General features: G+C 34.4%; 1 protein-coding gene across 1 annotated transcript in view; it reads right to left on the reverse strand.

Annotated features, from left to right (window-relative positions):
• TRIM24 (tripartite motif containing 24) overlaps nucleotides 1-22,970 on the reverse strand; it is a 120,385-nt gene that overhangs the window by 59,040 nt on the left and 38,375 nt on the right. The window contains exon 2 of the mRNA XM_011359563.2: nucleotides 466-606. Coding sequence (XP_011357865.1) covers nucleotides 466-606 — 141 coding nt within the window. The remainder of the gene's footprint in view (nucleotides 1-465; nucleotides 607-22,970) is intronic.

Below are 22,970 nucleotides of genomic sequence, written 5' to 3' on the forward strand. Positions count from 1 at the left end.
GGACAATGCTACCAAATGGGGCTCTTGAAGAAGTACCATGTAGAAAAGACCTTCTTAAAATGTAGAAACCACACTGATCTAAGACATGGAATTTTTCATATGTACCATTACAGAGTTTATCATTAAAATAGAAGATAATGAAAAGGAGGGGAGGGGGGAGCCTGACATAAATCTAATTGTCAATACAGAGTAAAATTAAAAAGAAACAAAATAATGTCAAATATAGAATAATGGTTTTCTCTGAGAGGCTAGAGAAGGTCTGAGTGTAATTAGGGCTTCTGTATTGGCAGTATTTTATTCCTTAAGATGAATTATTCATTATTTTTTATATATCTATATACCTTTATGATATAACATAACCTCACAGATATAAAAGTTCTGTTTGACGTTTTATTTTCGAGTCCTCCAGCATTTTAGGCTGCCTCATTAAGAGGAGGCAAAAGATTCAAGACTTAACACACTTACCTGATTAGACTTTTCTACTGTACTGCTGGGAACCTCAGTAGTATCTTTCACAAAAAAATTGTCTATTATGTGTCTCTCGGCACATTCTTGGCTGCAAACTGGACATCGAATGACCCCAACTGGAAAAGACAAAATTGCATTCTGTTTTTTTTTTTTTTTTTAAGTAAAATTAACACATTATTTTCAGATGTAAGACAATGATTTGATGTCTGTACACACAGCAAAATAATCACCACAATAAGTTAACATCCATCACCATACATAGTGACAATTTTTTTCTCGTGAGAACTTTCAAGATCCACTCTCTGAACTACTTTCAAATATGCAATACAGTATTATTAACTATAGTCACCATGCTATACACATTACATTCCCATGGCTTATTCATTTTATAACTGGGAATTTGTACCTTTTTGACTCTCTTCACCCATTTCATTCATCCCCTCACCCCCTCTTCAGGCAAACACCAATCTACATCCATGAGCTTGCATTTTAAGTTTTAATACAAATATGTCATGCACTAAACCAACATATCTCATCCAAACTGTGAATAGGTTCTTTTAAAATGTTCATTCTCTTCAAATTCATGCCTGCTGTTATTTAATACAAAGCAATTTAGTTTATGTACATATATGGAGTATAAATATATGTGTGTATACATATCCCACACCTAGTACAGTAAATGAATAAATCCTCATAATTTTAAATGAGCTGCTCCTCGAAATAAACACCCCCGTGGGCCATCATTTTTATAGTTTCACTTCTCCAGCAGTGGTTTTCAAATAGGGACGTGCAGAACCATGTGGGACATTTCTAAAAGAACAGAGAGCTCTAGTTCTCTCTGGACCTATAGAATCAGCATTTCCAAAAGTGGAGCACAGATATACTTAGACATATTTGTTTCATCTAAAGTCTACATGGGAGATTAAGAAGCACTATTCTGTTTCTCTTTAATAAGTGCAAATAATGTTCCTTTGGGGATGTTACTATTACTTAAAAAAATAAATCATTTTTCACGGTGCTTGGTAAAGCAAATGATTATAAATAAGTTAAAATCTAAATTTTTAATTAAATTTTAAAAAGTCTAATATAAACTTGATGCTGTAATTGTACCAAGGAGACTGTAATAAGGTTCCCAGATATATTTTTATAAAATGAAATGCATAAGAATGAATACAAAAAAATCCAAAGGTCAATTTCACTTATATATCCAAGCAATAAACAAATTTTTTAATTAAAAAATCCATTTTTACAATAGAAACTAAAATTTTCTCCACGTGGAGAAAAATGTGAAACTATCTTTAGAAAGTTAAAAAAAAAATCTAAGTAATGAAAAAACCATGTTCATGACAGTAAAGATGGCAAGTCTCCCCAAACATATCTACAGATTCAGTGCAGGTTTAATAATAACCCAAACAGGAATTTCAATAGAATTTTGACAAGCCAGGAGACGTGTCTACCAAATAAGACTATAAAGCTATAGTAATTAAGATAGTGTGATATCCATGTAAGGATAAACAAAAGAACAAAAGATACACACCAGAAATAGGCTCGCATATATGGAAATTTTACATATGATAGATGTGGCAGTAGACATTAGTAGAAAAAAAAGATGAACTTTAATGATGCTACAGTTCTCTAAAACGGGAGGAGAGTGAAATTAGAGCCCTATTTTACTCAATTCAAAAAATAATTATTTTGGAAAAATTAAGAATTTTTAAACTTTCACAAAGAATATCTGTGTACCCTATGAGCAGGTATACATTTCTTAAGCAAACAAAAAGAACGTAAGGGAAAGATTAATGAATTCAACTTCACTGAAGAACAACAGCTAGTCAAAAGATTACTATGAAGAAAGTGATTAATAATTAAAATCCGTAAATATGTGACAATGCACATCACAGAAGAAAAAGATTGCATAAACACATTTTCTCTTATTTCTCCAGATAACTACAGCTAAAAACTAGACATCCAATATAAAATCAGCACAAGAAAACTGTAAAAGGTAGAGAGAAGGCAGCAAAATGGCTAGAGACCTCAGGACCCAAGGGATCTAGGTTTTCTTTTAGCCTTATATATTCCTAAGTGGATGTTCATGAAGCCACTATCCCACAAACACTAACAAGTATAAACAAACAAACAAACGAGCCCACAAAAGCCTGCTCTTTCTATCCAAAGGACCAGGAAAAGGGCAGTCTAGCAAGACAACACTTCTAGGTAGTGACTACTCTACTTCAGCCAAACACCACAGAAAACGTACTCCCTTTCCCACCAGCAAAGGCCCAGTGGGAAGCCTAGACTTCCACCTGGGCTAAGCAGAAACCAGGTGCCCTTACTACCTTCTGCTGGGTATATGAGAGAAGACTAGTGGGGAGCAGGGGCTTTGATCCTCACTGGGTGGTAATGAGGCCCCCTGCAGTGTCACTGGAGACCATGTGAGGAATGAAATCAGTTAGCAGTAAATATGTTTAGGTATTAGATCACAGAATCCAGAGATGTTAAATATAGGCTTTAATTAAATGTTTCAATTGTTTTGGTTGTCATATAACTTATAGTCAAAGATTAAGAAAGTATGTCAGTCATGTCCTAGAGGCCTGACTGTAAAGCAAGCCCAGGAAAAGTGTTAAGTGTACTTTGCTTGAGATAATAGAGAAATTTAACTAGTTAAGTAAGAAGCAACAATTGTTTAAATAACAAAGGTCACAAGATGTTTAGTTTCTGCCTTTTGCTTTATAGATATCACTGACACGCAATCATGAGATGCTTTTGCAAATCCTAATTAGAGCACCTGACCACAGTTAAGAAGGCTCCAGCAAGATGACATCAGGAATTGGAGAAAACCACAGAAGCTTGTACAAGAACTAACCAATCAGCTGCACCAAAGACCCCTAACCCTCAATCTTTGCCTTTAAAAATCTGTGATTAAAAGTTATCGAGGAATTTGGGTTTTAAGCAATAGCTTCATGTTCTCCCTGCTTCATGCCCTGCAAATAAACAGCTCCATTTCTTCACTGCAAAGCTCGATGTTCAGTGTTTGGCTCTGCTGCGCACTGGGCTGATGGACCTTCACTGGTTTCGGTATCAGGAGCCTGAACTTGCAACTTCCAGCACAATAATGAAACACTCCTTCACTTCTATGTTGTGCTGGCATCAGAGGAGGCCTACTGGACAGTCAGCACTTTCATCGCTGCCTACCAGTAACCTCCCTCCCGCTATGTCCCCATCCCTTATTAGAGATGTTGTCTGCAAAAATCTTCTCCCATTCAGCTGTGTTCATGAAGAACACATGGAAAGCAACAAATAGGCACCCGTGTCTCTACCAGCCAGGGAGGTATCAACAGAAGCTTAGTGGGATACTGCCATCCACCAGTAAGAAGGAGGCTCTTCCCCGTGGGCCATCATTTTTATTGTTTCACTTCTCCAGCAGTGGTTTTCAAATAGGGACGTGCAGAACCATGTGGGACATTTCTAAAAGAACAGAGAGCTCTAGTTCTCTCTGGACCTATAGAATCAGCATTTCCAAAAGTGGAGCGCAGATATACTTAGACATATTTGTTTCATCTAAAGTCTACATGGGAGATTAAGAAACACTATTCTGTTTCTCTTTAATAAGTGCAAATAATGTTCCTTTGGGGATGTTACTATTACTTAAAAAAATAAATCATTTTTCACGGTGCTTGGTAAAGCAAATGATTATAAATAAGTTAAAATCTAAATTTTTAATTAAATTTTAAAAAGTCTAATATAAACTTGATGCTGTAATTGTACCAAGGAGACTGTAATAAGGTTCCCAGATATATTTTTATAAAATGAAATGCATAAGAATGAATACAAAAAAATCCAAAGGTCAATTTCACTTATATATCCAAGCAATAAACAAATTTTTTAATTAAAAAATCCATTTTTACAATAGAAACTAAAATTTTCTCCACGTGGAGAAAAATGTGAAACTATCTTTAGAAAGTTAAAAAAAAAATCTAAGTAATGAAAAAACCATGTTCATGACAGTAAAGATGGCAAGTCTCCCCAAACATATCTACAGATTCAGTGCAGGTTTAATAATAACCCAAACAGGAATTTCAATAGAATTTTGACAAGCCAGGAGACGTGTCTACCAAATAAGACTATAAAGCTATAGTAATTAAGATAGTGTGATATCCATGTAAGGATAAACAAAAGAACAAAAGATACACACCAGAAATAGGCTCGCATATATGGAAATTTTACATATGATAGATGTGGCAGTAGACATTAGTAGAAAAAAAAGATGAACTTTAATGATGCTACAGTTCTCTAAAACGGGAGGAGAGTGAAATTAGAGCCCTATTTTACTCAATTCAAAAAATAATTATTTTGGAAAAATTAAGAATTTTTAAACTTTCACAAAGAATATCTGTGTACCCTATGAGCAGGTATACATTTCTTAAGCAAACAAAAAGAACGTAAGGGAAAGATTAATGAATTCAACTTCACTGAAGAACAACAGCTAGTCAAAAGATTACTATGAAGAAAGTGATTAATAATTAAAATCCGTAAATATGTGACAATGCACATCACAGAAGAAAAAGATTGCATAAACACATTTTCTCTTATTTCTCCAGATAACTACAGCTAAAAACTAGACATCCAATATAAAATCAGCACAAGAAAACTGTAAAAGGTAGAGAGAAGGCAGCAAAATGGCTAGAGACCTCAGGACCCAAGGGATCTAGGTTTTCTTTTAGCCTTATATATTCCTAAGTGGATGTTCATGAAGCCACTATCCCACAAACACTAACAAGTATAAACAAACAAACAAACGAGCCCACAAAAGCCTGCTCTTTCTATCCAAAGGACCAGGAAAAGGGCAGTCTAGCAAGACAACACTTCTAGGTAGTGACTACTCTACTTCAGCCAAACACCACAGAAAACGTACTCCCTTTCCCACCAGCAAAGGCCCAGTGGGAAGCCTAGACTTCCACCTGGGCTAAGCAGAAACCAGGTGCCCTTACTACCTTCTGCTGGGTATATGAGAGAAGACTAGTGGGGAGCAGGGGCTTTGATCCTCACTGGGTGGTAATGAGGCCCCCTGCAGTGTCACTGGAGACCATGTGAGGAATGAAATCAGTTAGCAGTAAATATGTTTAGGCATTAGATCACAGAATCCAGAGATGTTAAGTATAGGCTTTAATTAAATGTTTCAATTGTTTTGGTTGTCATATAACTTATAGTCAAAGATTAAGAAAGTATGTCAGTCATGTCCTAGAGGCCTGACTGTAAAGCAAGCCCAGGAAAAGTGTTAAGTGTACTTTGCTTGAGATAATAGAGGAATTTAACTAGTTAAGTAAGAAGCAACAATAGTTTAAATAACAAAGGTCACAAGATGTTTAGTTTCTGCCTTTTGCTTTATAGATATCACTGACACGCAATCATGAGACGCTTTTGCAAATCCTAATTAGAGCACCTGACCACAGTTAAGAAGGCTCCAGCAAGATGACATCAGGAATTGGAGAAAACCACAGAAGCTTGTACAAGAACTAACCAATCAGCTGCACCAAAGACCCCTAACCCTCAATCTTTGCCTTTAAAAATCTGTGATTAAAAGTTATCGAGGAATTTGGGTTTTAAGCGATAGCTTCATGTTCTCCCTGCTTCATGCCCTGCAAATAAACAGCTCCATTTCTTCACTGCAAAGCTCGATGTTCAGTGTTTGGCTCTGCTGCGCACTGGGCTGATGGACCTTCACTGGTTTCGGTATCAGGAGCCTGAACTTGCAACTTCCAGCACAATAATGAAACACTCCTTCACTTCTATGTTGTGCTGGCATCAGAGGAGGCCTATTGGACAGTCAGCACTTTCATCGCTGCCTACCAGTAACCTCCCTCCCGCTATGTCCCCATCCCTTATTAGAGATGTTGTCTGCAAAAATCTTCTCCCATTCAGCTGTGTTCATGAAGAACACATGGAAAGCAACAAATAGGCACCCGTGTCTCTACCAGCCAGGGAGGTATCAACGGAAGCTTAGTGGGATACTGCCATCCACCAGTAAGAAGGAGGCTCTTCCCCACCCAGGAGTCAAGACAGGCAGCAGAAGGAGTATAGACTTCAATTTGTACTTCAACGAAGGCAGCAAATAATAAAAAAGCAGAAATCAACCAATGGAATTAAAAACCGAAAAGTCAATAAAACAAAAAGCTGGTTATTTGAAAAGGTCAGTAAAATTAACAAGCCCCCAGCAAGACTGACAAAGGAGAAGACACAACTTAGAAACATTAAGATATGAAAAAAGGACTATCACTACAATCATGTGGACATAAAAAAGATAATAGAATACTAAGAAAACAACTCATATAAATGTGACAGTTAAGTGAAATGAGCCAATTATTCAAAAAGCACAAAGTACTATGACTTATCCAATATGAAATAATATGAATAGCCCTATAAGTACATGGAAGCTAGCTCTAAACAAAATGAAATACTTAAGTGTAAACTTAAAACATGTACAGGAACTGGAAACTACAAAATGCTGATAAGAGAAATCAAAGTTCTAAATAAGTGAAGAGATATAGTGTGTTAAGAGATAAACAGTGTAGTAAAGACGTCAGTTCTCCTTAATACAATCTACAGGTTTAACACAATTCTTAATATAATCCTAGCAACATTTTTTTGTAAATTTAGAGAATATTATTTTAAGCTTTACACAGAAAGGCAAATGAACAATAGCTAAATCAGTACTGAAAAGAATGAAGTAGAGAAATCGCTTTATCCAATTTTAAGACTTATTATATAGCTACTGAAATCAGAAATGTGTGTTATTGACCAAGGGATTCACACATAGATGAAACAGAATAAGACCTGAAACAGACCCACACAATAGGGACCTCTGATTTTTGATCAGATGTACAAACATCTTTAAGCTGACAAGTACAAAATGCTGATGAGAGATATGCTGCATTCATGGATTGGAAGACACATTGCAGTAAAGATGTCAATTCTCCCCAAATTGATCTATAATGTATTTCTATCAAAATCCTATACAAGATTTTTTATAGATACAGACAAGATTATTCAAAGAGTTATGAAAAAGGAGGGTAATAGAAGAGCTAAAGCAATTTTGAAAAGGAAAACTAAGTGAGAAGAATCATTATCCAATTTTTTAAAAAATTAAATTAGGACAATGGTTAATAAAATCATATAGGTTTTAAGTGTACAATAATACATCATCTGTATATTGCATTATGTTCACCACCCAAAGTCAAATCTCCTTCCATCACCATATATTTGACCCCCTTTACCTTTATCTACCTCTTCTCTCCCCTCTTTTCCTTTGGTAACCACTAAACTGTTGTCTGTGTCTATGTATGTTTGTCTGTCTTGTTTGTTGCCTTCAGTTTCCTATCTCACGAGTGAAATCATATGGTTCTCAACTATTTGACTTATTTCGCTTAGCATAATAGTCACAAGATTCAACCATGTTATTGCAAATAACAGTATTTCATATTTTCTAATGGCTGAGTAGTATTCCATTGTATACATGTACCACATTTTTATCCAATCATTTATCAAAGGACACTTAGGTTGCTTCCATGTCTTGGCCACTGTGAAGAATGCTGCAATGAACATCAGTGTACATACATTTGTATGGATATTTTCAAATTTGGGGGGTAAATACCCAGAAGAGGAATTGCTGGGTCTATTCTTAATTTTTTGAGGAACCTCCATACTGTTTTCCATAGTGGCTGTACCAATTTATAGTCTCACCAGCAGTGCAGAAGGGTTCCTTTTTCCCCACAGCCTCTCCAACACTTGCTTTATTTGTCTTGTTGAATAACAGCCAATCCAACAGGTGTGGGGTGGTATCTCACTGTGGTTCTGATTTGCATTTCCCTAATAGCTAGTGTAGTTGAACATCTTTTCACACATCTGTTGGCCGTTTGTATGTCTTCTTGGAAAAAGCATCTGTTCAAATTCTCTGCCCATTTTTTTTTTAACTGGATTGTTTGGTTTTTGTTGTTGAGTTGTATGAATTCTTTATATATCTTGGATATTATAGCCCCTTATCAGAGATGTTGTTTGCAAATATCTTCTCCCATTCAGCTGGTACCTCTTTGTTTTGTTGACCATTTCCTTTGCAGTGCAGAAGCATTTTAGTTTGATATCTTCCTATTTACTTTTGCTTTTACCTCCCTTGCCCTGGAGGTCAAATTCATAAAATTCTCTCTCAAACCAAGGTCTATGAGCTTAGTACCTATGTTTTCTTCCATGAAATTTACTGTTTCAGGTCTTATATTTAGGTTTTAGATCCATTTTTAGTTAATTTCGGTATAATGGTGACACACAACAATTTAGTTTCATTCTTTTGCATATGGCTTTCCAATATTCCCAGCACCATTTACTGAAGAGACTTCCTTTTCTCCACTTTGTTTTTGGCTCTTTTGTCAAAAATTATTTGCCCATATATATGTGAGTTTTTTTCTGGGCTCTCAGTTCTGTTCCATTGGTCTGTGTGTCTGTTTTTCTGCCAATATTGTGACTTTTTAAATTACTGTCGCTTTATTGTTTGATCTGAAGTGAGGCACTGTGCTACCTTGACCTTTTTCTTTTTTTCTTAGGATTGCTTTGGCTGTTTGGGGTATTTTGTGATTCAATACAAATCTGATGATTTTTTGTTCTATTTCTTTAAAAAGTGCTGTTGGGATTTTGATGGGGATTGCATTAAATTTGTCTATGCTTTGGGTAATATGGCCATTTTAACTATGCTGATTCATCCAATCCATGAACATGGAATATCTTTCCATTTCTTTGTGTCATCAATTTATTTTAATAATGTCTTATAGTTTTCAGTATGTAGGTCCTTCACATCCTTTTTACCCATAAAGTAGTGGGGAAATGTAATTTCTATTTGACAAATCTGAGCACATTTGTAGTTCCTCTGCACAAATTAGTAGAGATCAGCAACTAGAATATCCCAGCAGAAAATGAAGAGATTAAAATCTGATTAACTAAAGAAAAATAATTTCCTGAGAAATGTGGAGTTTTTACTTTGGCACACACTTGTGCATAATGGCCATAGTTGTTGCCTATTTTTTAATTAGGTTTAAAACTTTTTAAATAGTGCGTAACTTCCTTTAAGTCTGTTTTCAAATGTTACCTTTGATGACACCTGCATTCCCACCCACTTCCCTGTACAACTGATCTTCCTTATCCCGATCTAATTATTTTCTTCCTGGCACTTTTCATCCTTCTATTTCATTTATGTATGTTTATTGTTTATTATCTGACTATCCCAAGTAGAATATAAACTCCAGCAGGGCAGAGATTTTTATCTGTTTAGTTCACCAATATTCCAAAACACTTAAAAATGTACCTGGCACATAGTAGTGCTCGATAAATATTTGGTGAACAAATGAATAAACTTCCTTAGTAATATGCATGCCCATGATGGACAATTCCTTCAGGGGGAAATTCTTATACTTCATATCAGGAGACATGTTCAAGAATGCTCATAGCAGCACTTTACATAAAAGTCCACAACTGGAAACAACCCAAATGTTCGTCAACAATACAAACAAAATAATGCGGTATATTCAAATAATAGAGTACTATACAGCAATAAAATCAATGCACTCAAACTACAGACATCAACATGACTGAATCCCCAAAACTACTGAGTGAAGAAAGTAAATCACAGAAGACTACATATTATACTCTATCATAAAGTTCAGAAAGTCAAATCCAAAAAAAAATATTAGATAGGAAAGCATACATAGCTGATAAACTATATTTAAAAAAGAATGAAATTCTGGATAGTGGCTATACCTAGGCAGGAAGAAAGAAGCAGCAGCTCCTCTCCAAATACTAACTTCACCAATCTATCTTTCCTGAGCCAAACTGCTTTCAAGCCTAAGAGCACAGGGAGACGAAGGTGCAAATGAGATCTCAGGCTCAAAGTTCTTCTGGCTTCTGTCAGAGCTCTCTTCTAGGGTTAGAAGAGAGCATGAGGACTAGTAACCCCCACAACAACACAGCTCTGGTGCATTAAGTATTATCCTCATTCCACAGATCAGGAAACGTGACCATGGGCAGGCCATGGTGCTCAAACTACTAAGTGGCAAATCTAGTATTTGAACCCTGCCTAATGACACATTTCATGTATATTTTCCAGGCAATGTATTTAAATAAAAAAGATACAGCACAGACTTTAAAGCCAAAGAGATCTAGATTATTCCTCTTTACTGACTGCTCTATAACCCCTAAATCTTTTTGAGCCTCTATTTCCTCTTCTGTGAAACAGAAGAACATGATAATCATGATGATAATGGCTACCATATTGAGAACTATGTTCCTGTTATTCTGCTAAGTATTTCATGCCCATTAGAACAAATATGATGCACGGCTGTTATAAGGATTCTATGAATAAGTATATAAAAAGAGACTAATGATGCCAGGTTAGACCTGGTAAACTTGTGCATTAAAGCCTGTGCCCTCAATTAAAATCAGTAACAGCTGACTCCTTCTGAAAGGGCCAGCATGACCTTGCCTACCTGATTCCCTCACAGCATGATCTATTTAGGCTACAAATAAATTCTGAGTCAAAGATGTTCCTTTACCTAACAAGGAACAATGGAACTAAATGTTGGTGAATCTCAAATTTGCATCTCTACCCAAAATTCATTTCCAAGCTGAAGATGTACTTCATTTAGTACAAGAAAAACCAAGCACTGCATATTATAAACAATACCTGAATGCCTGTATGAAGAAAGTGATCCTTTGATACACTATCATGGGGAAGTGTGGGATTACTATAGAAACATAATTCCACTTTCATTTTTGAAAAGGGAAAATACAAAATCCAAAAGGCAAGCATAGTCAACATTAATTAAGGAGAAATGGTAAAGCAAATGGACCAGTATAAATGCTATAAATTGCTTCTCTTTGCTGATACCAAAAGGTAAGGATACGGAATATGTGCTTTGAACAAATTAAACAAGGGAATCACCTATTTACTAATCAAACTGTAACAAGTAACACATCAGTATTATATTTTTTGGAATTTTAAAGTTAAAAGACAAAAAAAAATAATAAAGTTAAAAGACTGAAGTTATATGTTCATTATCCACCTAAGTATAATTTTCCATGTTTGCTAAATAATGAAACATGTTTAGATAATTATAAGGTCAAAAAATATGACTAATATGATTAATGATAGATCACCATTATACACTTAAAACATGACCAGACTTAAAATAAATTTACTAAGATCTGGTTTTATTCTTTTTTTCTACAAATGTTACAGATTCTTAGGTTTGAAATGTGAATATGATTTGCTATATCACCTTTTGATGAAGTTTTAGTTTCTAAACCTAAGCATAGTGTGGGGCTTATACTTTGATATTAAGTACCAGGAATGGTTTGGAACTCTTTGCCCATCTCCACAAAAGCAATGTATGTGGATTCAAAGCCTCTTATTACACACTGTGGATCACGGTTACAAGCACGGTTATATGACAGAACCATGAGATGGATCACCACCAGTCAGACAACTATATTTCAACATCCAGGGGAGAAAAAGGAAAGGATCTACGTAATACAGAAGAGTGCTCTGCCCATGGTCCTGTCAATATCATTGATGGCTTGCTACTTAAACATATGTACGTGTGTATAGAACAAAAGACCCAATTAAATGCTATCTGCAAGAAATTCCATTTAAATACACACAGCTTTAAAAAAGAATGGAAATAGATACAGTCAAACAATAAGTGTATGACACATGGAGGACTTTATTAGACAATCAATATTAGACTACAGAACAAGAACTATTACAAGACATAAAACGAGGACAGTATAAATGATAAAGGGGTCAATTCCTCGTGAAAACATATTAATCCTAAAATGCACATGCACCAAATCAACGGAGCTTCAGAACATATTATGTAAAACTCAAAACAAGTGAAAAAAGAAACATACAAATCCACATGATAGTTGGAGATTTCAACTCTTCTCTCACTAATCAATAGAGCAGTAAACAGAAAATAAGTAATGATATAAAAAATGAAAAAATAGCAGAATGTCTATTCTTTAAATGTGAATGGAATATTCACCAAGATATAACATATGTTGGGCAATAAAATAAGTATAAAACAAAAAAACTAGAAACAGAAAATATGTTTTATGATCATAATGAGATTAACTCAGAATCAGTGACAGACAGAAGTGGAAAATCCCCAAATATTTGGAAATAATTTAGAAATTAACAAAAATGTGTTAATGAAGAAAAGTCTAAAAATCGATGTTTAAGCTGCCACCTCAAGAACTTAGGAAAAAAAGAGCAAATTAATCCCAGAAAGTAAAACAAAAAGCAGAAAGCAATGAAAAAAAAAAAAAGAATATGGGAATAACAGGGGGAAAAATATCAATGACACCACAGTTCAGGCTGGGGGGAGAGTAAAAATTAATAAACCTCTGGTGGGATTGCAAATTGGTACAGCTGCTATGAAAAACAGTATGGAGGTTTCTCAAAAAATTAAAAAGGGATAAACCTTTTGACCCAGCAACTGCACTTCTGGGTATTTATCAAAAGAAAACCAAAACAATAATTCAAAAAGATCTATGCACTCCAATATTAATGGCAGCACCATATACAATAGCCAAGATATGGAAGAAACCTAAATGCCCAACAACATAAGACTGGATAAAGAAATTATGGCTCATATATACAATGGAATATTACTCAGCCATTAAAAAAAAATGAAATCCTACCATTTGCAACAATATGGATGGACCTAGAGGTTATTATGCTGAGTGAAATAAATTAGACAGAGAAATATAAATACTATATGATTTCACTTATATGTGGAATAAAAAGAACAAACTAATCAAAAACAGACTCACAAATATAGTGGACAATTTGGTGACGGACAGAAGGGAGGGGAGGCTGGAGAACTGGGAGAATGGGGTGAAGGGTTAAAGAAGTACAAATTAGTAGCTGATAGTTGACAGCATTAATATGATGGCTAGGTGGAGGGCCAGGGGAAGGAGGGAGCAACTGGAGGATCGTTTTATGAACTATATAGATGTCTAAACAATGTACTGCATATTTGACTATATTTTAAACAAGTTTTTTTTAAAAGGTAAGAAATGGACTAAATCCAATTTTTAAGGAAACAAAACATGAAATGAAAAAATTAATAAACCTCTAGCTAGACTGATGAAGAAAAAAAATGGCCAAAATCAGAAAGAGGCCTTTTCTACGGATTCCATCAAAATCTGCAGATACTTTAAAAAGTAATATTGGAAATATTAAGATCAATTTGACTAAATGTGTTGCTTTGTTGAAAGACGAATTATCAAAATCTTCTCAAGAAGAAACAGAAAACCTGAATGGCACGGTATCAATGACGGAAATTGAATTTGTACCTAAAAACCTTCCCACAAAGTCTAGACATATAGGGATTCACTTCTTTACATGTAAAGATGATGCTATCAACTCTAGACAACTCATAGAAAATAGAGAAGGAGAAAACACTTTAGATCTCATTTTATATGGCCAGCATTACCCGGATACCAAAATCAGACGTGGTCATTACAAGGAAAAAAAGTACAGGCCAGTATCTCTCATGAACAAAGATTAACAAAAATCATTAACAAAATATCAGATAATCAAATGCAGAAATACATAAAAAGGATAGCACATCATGATTAAGTAGAGTGTATTTCAGAAATGCAAGAATGGTTGAGCATTCAAAGTAATTCACTATATTAACAAAATAAAGGAGAAAAGCCATATTATCATCTTTGAAAATTTCAACACCCATGTAAGAAAAAAATCTTTCAACGACCTGGGAACAGAAAGAAACATCCTCAACCTGATAAAAACCACGTATGAAAAACCTACACCTAACATATTTAATGACGAAATACTGAATGCTTTCTCACGTGACTGGGAAGAAGGAATGCAAGATAGACAAATAAAATGCAAACAGGTTGGAAAAGAAGTAAAACTGTTTATATTCACAGGAACAATCATCTACGTACAAATTGTGAGGCATCCATACAAAAGCCACATAAATACCTAGGAATACTTTTAATATAATGTATGCAAGACTGTATTGTGAAAATAACAAAACAAAAATTAAAGACAATCCAAAAACAGACATTAAACATGTTCCTGGAATGGAACACTCGATATAGTTAAGATGTTCTTTTTCCCCAAACTAAGCTAAAAATTCAGTGCTATCTCAATTAAAATCTCAGCAGGCTTTTTGCAGAAACTGACAAATTGATCCTAAAATTTATATGAAAAAGACTAAGAATAGCAATTTGAAAACTAACAAATCTGGAAGACTTATGTGACATGATTTCAAGACTTACTGTAGTGCTACAGTAATCAAAACCAGGTCATATTCATATTAGAACAGAAATACAAACAATGTAAAAGAACAGAGTCTAGAAATAGAAATATACACATAGAATATGTAACAAGTATTTAATCACTGTCTCAAAAGATGGTCTGAGATAAAATATAATAGGTAAGAATTCTGTAGAAGTTAAGCAATAAATCTTACAGATGTTCCATAACGAATTAATCACAAGTAGATTAAAAACAAACATTTAGATATATCACACTAAACCTGTAAAAAACAAAAAAAATCTTAAAATCAAAGAAAAAAAAGATGGATTATCATCAAACAAAAACACAAAAGACTGACAGCCTACTTCTCATCAGCAACAATGGAAATCAGAAGACAGTAGAAAGGCATCTTTCAAGTGACAAACAATAACTGTCTAGGAAGAACTCTAAATCCAACTGAAATATATTTAAATATATTTAAAGATGCATAGTTGAAAGATAAACTGTCACACTGGATAACAAAATCCAACAATATGCTGTTACATTGCCAAATGGATAGTTTTTTAGGTTCACTACTTTTTATTAAACCATGTTTCTGGCTTATCCTTTCAGTAACTATTTTCTTTTTCGTTCCCCAAAAGTTCTTTTTGCAAAAATATTCACATTTCCATATACCAAAAGTAGCAAACCATATACACAGTACTGTAGCTTGCTTTTGTTCACTTAACAGTATATATATCCTGGCAATCACTCATCAGTAAATTCTATTTTCAATTGTTGCTATTATAAATAATGACATAATGAACATCTCTGTTTACACATCACTTTATACTCATGGCGGGTATAGCCTTAAAATAGATTCCTACAAGTAGGTTTGTCGGTTAAAGGGTAAAAGAATCTGCAATTTTGTTAGAAAATGCCAAAGGTACCCTTATTAGAAACGTGTGGCAATACTTAGTTCCTCAAAGCCTCATAAATAGAGTATGTTAACAAACTTGGATTTTTGCCTGAGAGGTGAAAAATACTTATCTTGGTATAGTATTCATTTCTATACTTCTTATTGAGGTTTAACATATTTTCATGAGGGTTCTTTGCATCTGTTTTAAGTATACTGTCAGTTTTTACCGTTTTTTTTTTCTTAAGTAAAAACTGCAAAGTAATTTTAAGCTACACTCAGAACTTATTGTTAAGAATAATACTGGTAGTGTTATTATGAAGATAAGTTTTCTGCAAATAAAGGAAAACAATTTCAATTAGTGGTTAAACACAAACATTGTGTTAATGCTATCAGGGCAAAAGTTTTCAGTAGACCAGAGAAAGAAAACTGATGTAAAATTAAAAAGTCAAGTAAATATCTTCAAGTGTAAAACTGACTTAGAAATATAAATATGCACAAATGAATTTCTAAAAATATATTTCCTAATTCTTTCCAGTCTCAAAAGGTTTAGAAGTAATCACATGCCAGAAAGATCCTCATTTTTTGGTTTCTAAATACCATTACCCCACAAAAGGAAAAAAAACTGTTGATTCCAAATCTGCGGCAAACTTGGGATGTGTAGTGAGACTGGGATATGTTGTTAGAAGGCAAAGAACAGCTAAAGAAAAAAAGGGTTGCATCAGATTGAGAAAATTTGAAGGGCAAAAGGAATAACAACTAAAATGCATTCAATTTATTTTTTTAAAAATCTTTAGGAATACCAGGTGCTGTAGGCGTTAAAAAAAAAAAATCTATGAGTCCATGATACTCAACAAGTCCTTTGCCACCAATGGTGGTGACAATGACCCTAACTCTGCATCTCTGAAAAATTAATTAAAAAGAAAGAATTACACATTTATCTGGCAATTATATTAGAAACTAGGAGAGCAGTAAAAATAGTAGCAAAGGATATCATAAAAAATGACAGCTTCGGGGGTTGGTCCCTCCACCAATAACAACTATTAAGCTAGAAAAAAAAGATCAGAATTAACTACTTCAGAACTCTGGAACTAACTCAAACATTTACAGCAATTAGCAAAATGCTCAATGACAGGAGAAGATGCTGAACTCTGGCAAGAAAGCTGCTTGCATGAAATAGCTACCATGCTCCAATTCCTTAATCCTGCCTGCTGCAATGTGGGGATGGCAGCCCACATTCCTAAAGTATCTGGCTGGTACCAGAGTGAACAGTAAGGACCTTGTACTCTAAAATTTGGGGTTGTATGATTTGTTTAGTATGGGGGTATCCTGAGAGCCAGGTGAGATGTTTGGCTTTATTTTGCTCCCCTAGGCTGCAGCAGCTCCTCTGGTGGTATCTATCAGGACATTTTATTGGCATATACACTTGAAAAATCTATATTTAAAGAACTTCTAATATGTCACAGACTGAGTACCAAGATAACATGCCAGTAATACGTGCGAGGAAGGCTTTGAAAAATAGTTTGGAAAAATCACTACACAAATAGACAACTGAAGACCTCATCAGGAAACAAAATTAATCCCTGAGAAGGGGAAAATTTTGATTTCCAGAGTTACCACGATATAATACTCCAAATGTCCAGGTCTCAACAAAAAATTACAAAGCATACAAAGAAACCAGGAAATGGCCTGTTCGTAGGCAAAGAAAATTTGACAGAAATGGCAGATTTGAACAGGAAGAAAAAAGAATCAGCAAACCTGAAGATAAAGGCAATTGAAATTATCCAGTCTGGGTAGAATAAAAAAAGAATGAAGAAAAATGAACAGAACTTGAGGGACTTATGGGATACCATCAAACATATACACCATGGGACTGCCAGGAGAAAAGACAGAGAAAGGGGCAGAAAAATAGTTGAATAATGGCTTCCTAAATTTGATGAAAGACATGAATCTACACATCTAAGAAGCCTAACAAACCCCAAGCAAGATTGTCAGAGATCTTATTATTGCAGTAACTCTAGAACTCATTTTCCCACTCCTTGGGGACTGCTGATTTTTGCTTGTTGATAGCTGGAACAGTCTATTTGTTAACTTAATGACGCTATTTCGTGAAATGTGTATGTATATATTCCTTGTTGTTTTGTCACTTAAGTTTCTGTTCCATGCTATCTGGTGGCCAGCCAGTAACCTGACAAAGATTTTCTTAAATGTCTGGCTTGAAAGGCAGAGGGAGGTAGTCTCTTTAAATCTTGGCAAACGTCAGCCTTCAGGGATCCCTCAGACTGACCAAAATGTGCAACCGAAAATTTTTGGAGTCCTCTGACCAAAGAGCAGCAGCCTTTCCCTTAATTAGCACTCTCCTGATTGTGTGAATTGTTTGATCAAGGTCCAGAGTCTGAAATAGTTGATTCTGATAATTTTTTCCCAATATATTGGTTGTTTCAGTGAAGGGACCCCAAGAGATTCCTACTCTGCCATTTTGCATGATGTCACTTTGACTTGATCAAAAATTTTAAACTATTGTACATCGAAAGGCACTATCAAGAGGATGAAAAGACAACTCATGGAAAGGAAGAAAATATTTGCAAATCATATTATCTATAAGGACTTAGTATCTAGAAGATATAAAGAACCCCTACAACTCAATAACAAAAATTCAAAAACAAGCCAAGGACCTGAACAGACATTTCTCCAAAGGAGATATACAAACAGCCTATTAGCATATGAAACAATCCTCATCTTTAGTCAAACCCACAATAAGATACTACACTTCACACCCACATGATGGCTATTATCAATTTAATAAAAGGAAAACAACAAGTTTTGCTGAGGATGTGGATAAATTAGACTCTTGTGCATTGCTGGTGAGATGTAAAATGGTGCAGCCAGTGTGGAAAAGAGTTTGGTGGTTCAGAGAATTAAACACAGAATAACCATACGATCTGGCAATTCTACTCCTAAGTATATAACCAAAGAATTGAAAACAGGGAATAAAACAGATACCTCTATGCAAATTAATGTTCATACCAGCATTATTCATAACAGTTAAAAGAAACAACCCAAGTGTCCATCAATAGATGAATGGATAAATAAAATAGGCTGTAACCATAAAACAAAATATTATTTAGCTACAAAAAGGAACGAAATTCTTTTTACATGCTATAACATGGGTGAACCTTGAAAATATTAAGCTAAATAAGTCAGACAAAAAAAGACTTATGAGGTATCTATCTAGAAACAGGCAAATTCATGCAGACAAAGTTACTAGCGCCTGGGGAAGGGAAAATAGTGAGTTAACTGTTTGATGAATACAGCATTTCTGTTTAGGATGATGAAAAAGTTCTGAAAATAGTGGTAATGATTACACAACAATGAATGTTCTTAATGCACAAAACTGTACTTAAAAATGATTGAAATGGTCAATTTTATGTCATGCGTATTTTACAATAAAAAAGTATTTAAAAAGTTGATTAAGACTTAGTAAAATAAACCCAAAGAAATTAGAAAAAAATACAATGGAATAGAAGTAGTTCTTCAAAGAAACTAATAAAATTGAAAACCTCTGATGGAGGAGAAGGAGGGAGAATGCAAGTGAGCACACATCTGTAACACCAGTACCCAAATGAAAGATGATATCATAACTTTAGATAACACAGATACAAAGAATTAGTACACAGTTATTATGAACTACTTATACCAATAAAATTAAAAATGTGTATACAATGTACAAAGTCCTAGGAAAAAATGAAACTACCGCAGTGTCACTAGTGAGAATGAAGTCTTATAAACCTTTAAGAAAGTTAAATCAGGAGTCAAAAGTCTTCCCACCAAGCCAAAGCCCTGATTGCTACCATATATATCAAAGAAAGACAGACTTTAATTCCAATCTTACAAAAATTCTTGCGGAGAATTGAAAAAGGTAGCACTCTGCATTTTATTTTATAAAACTCACATAACTGCAGGAAAACTCATACTATAAAAAAGGAGAATCCCAGGCCATATAAACAAAGGCAAAAATCATAAAATATTAGCAAACCAAATTAGCAACATGTAAAAAGGATACTATTCCATTGCTAAGTAGACATCTGATAGCAATGCAAGATTTTATTAGAAAAATCAACTCTTAGAATTAACCACTTAACAAATTAAAGGAAAACACTACTATCCTGTCACTAGACGCAGAAAAGGTGTATGATTTTTAAAAAACCAAAAATATTTGTGACTATTAGGAATAAATGGGGTGCTTTAAGGCCTAAAGTCGAGGCTGATATATAATGTACTACCTCAGTTCTGGTAAAATTGGGAGGGCTTCAAAGAGCATGACCACAAGCTCCCCTCCCCAATCTACTGCCAACAAATAAGGTTCCCTAACAAAGTATCCTTTCCTTCATCAACAGGACCAGGCACAGTTGCTGCTTATCCTTGAATTGCGAGATTTACCTCCCTGCCAGTTTACAGAATTATTCAAACAAGCCAATCACATCCTCTTGTGGGAACCAGGGGGCACCCTACTTCCATAACAGTACGTACAAAGCCTGCCTCCCACAGCACCTAGTTATTCATCTTGCCCCAAGTATAACTCCCACGTGGCCTTGCACTGTATGCGGTGTCCTCCCCACTAGGGTTGTGAGCATGTGGGGCTCATAAAATGCAGTCAATCTTATCTGTCCAGTGTTGGGTGTCATGAGCTGGGCCATTCTTATGACCCTGGAGTGGGAATTTCTCCTTCACTGATAGGGTGAATAGTAGACTATTAAAACAATATAGTCTAAGTTTAATATATTAAAACAACATCTATACTTTTATAATAGGTATCAATAAAAACCCTACAGTAAACTTTATATTTACTTATTGATATGATGTTGAAAGTTTTCTGAGATATGGAACAGGACAATAATGTCCAATGGTGTCATTTTAATTCATCAATGTATTGAATATTTTACAGAGAATGGTAAAGCAAGAAAAAGAAAAGGTTTAAGGATTAGAAATAATGAAATAAAAACTGCTGTGATTCAGATAACATGCTTATATATAGATAATATGACTATATATGTAGAAGAGTCAAACAAAGCTATAGTAAAATTAGTATCAACAAAGTTACTGAAAAGAAATATTTAAACATTTTCACTAGGAACACAAAGATAAAAATTGTTTAGCAAGAATAAAAAGGTAAAACTGAAGTTAAAATAGGACACCATTTACAACAGCATCAAAAACTGTCACCTAGGAAAAATCCTAAGAGAATACCCCCAAAATCCCTATGGAAATAATTATAAATGTTTAATGAGTCACGAAAGAACACATAAGAGATAATAGCATGGCTGTAAATTAGAACACTCAACATTACAAACATATAAATTCTCTCCAAATTGATCTAACAATTTTTCACAATATTCTATTAGGTTTTCTGTGGAACTTGAAACTGGATTCTAAAATTTATATAACTTTAACAGCTAAAAACAGAAGCATTTCTGAATAATAACAAGCGGGGGGGGGGTGCTTACATAAGGACCCATTTTACCAGCTATCGAACCTATTGTAAAGACCAGTAAGTGATTAAGAGAGCATGGCATTGGTTTGGGGAGTGACAAATAGACCAATAGATCAGAACTGGCTGCGAAACAAAGATTAAATGCTGAGAAAGGACTCATGCATATATAAATATCTAATAACTGATAGGGATGACAGTGCATCGGGGAAAAAATGGGATTTTCACTACTGGTGCTGACACAGCTGACCAAAAATGAAACTAGACTTCAACCTATTGCTACATATAAATCAACTGCAGCTGCAACAGAAACTTAAATGTGAAGGGCAAAACTAGAGCTTTTAAAAGAAAGGGAAAATAATTTCTTTACTTTAGGATATGGAAAGATTCTTAAAACTAAGAACTAACACAAGGGAAGATTCACAAAATTGGGTTTGGTTCAAAGACCTTATAAAAAAAAAAAGTTGAGACAGAATGGGAGAAAATACCTAGGATATTGAAGAACTCCTATTAAAATATACAACCCAATAGAAAGATGAAAAAGATTTGAACAAGCGCTTCACAACAGTTTAAATCCAAATGGTCAATATGCATATGAAAATTGCTTAACCTAACTGGTACTTGGGAAAAGCATATCAGACTCAAAGAAGTTAGCAAGAAACATCCACCTGATTGCCAAAAACTAAAAAGACTAACACCACCAAATGCTGATGAAAGTCCCCACCTCGTGGGTATGTGAGGGTTTGGTAAAAGTTGGAAGATTCACATACTCTATGACCAAGAATTCTACTTTTCAGTAAAAAAACAAAAACAAAAAAACCCTCAGGACTCAAATATTACTTTATAATAATAAGCTGAGATTTACTAAATACTGCAACAGGTATGATTTTAAAAGACTTTTTCTATTTTTGAAATAATTTAATTTGCCTTAACCTACTAATCAACATACTTGTAAGTTTTTTTTAAATTTTACTAACATTATAAAAAACGAATCCTTTTGTCCAACTGTACAATGGAAGGTGATGGATAAGGCCCATCCCTCTTCATCCACCTAATATTTATTTCTATTAGTTTTCCATTAAATTAAACCATTATGAACACTTAAAAAATATTCACAATTGAGCCAAAGAGCATATTACAATATTCCCTTTCTCTAACAATTTTATTCTTAGTAATTAAGTTGCTGCTTTTATTTCCTCAGTTTTTAGGTATTCATCACTAAATCAGCCCCAACCTTTCCAACAAAACTGTAAATCCCTTTTAACATGTTCAAAAATATCAAGTAATCTATGAATTTTTACTTTTGTTTCCTCAGATGTGTCTTCTGAAGTCTTCCTCCAGCTCCAATCTTTCTCAAGCCTGCTTGCTGCAAGGGGCCATACTGGGACTTTCCTTCATCATTATCCCGGGAACGACTATGCCTGATGACATTAACAAATATCCCTTTGCTTTATGCCATATGAAATCTAGTTTCAAAGTAACAATACCAATATAACCACTAAAAATAGGCCACTTAATAAGATTTCTTTTTGTGTTTAGGATATAGCATACTAGAGATTTGCACGACTAATAATGTGATTTAAAATCAGCTGAAAAAATTACTATGTTCGTAAGACAACCTGGTTGATTATATATAATGTTTATTTGTTTCAGGCTGGTTTCTTTTAGGAAGGTATAGGGTTTAATACTTTCGTTTTTATTTGTTATATAACATATTGATAACATTATGAAATCAACACAACAATAGAAGTTACATTACCTGCATCTCATTTACAGCCCTAATTCTCTTCCCT

Source organism: Pteropus vampyrus, unplaced genomic scaffold (genome assembly GCF_000151845.1).
Source record: "Pteropus vampyrus isolate Shadow unplaced genomic scaffold, Pvam_2.0 Scaffold48, whole genome shotgun sequence".
Lineage (NCBI taxonomy): Eukaryota > Metazoa > Chordata > Mammalia > Chiroptera > Pteropodidae > Pteropus > Pteropus vampyrus.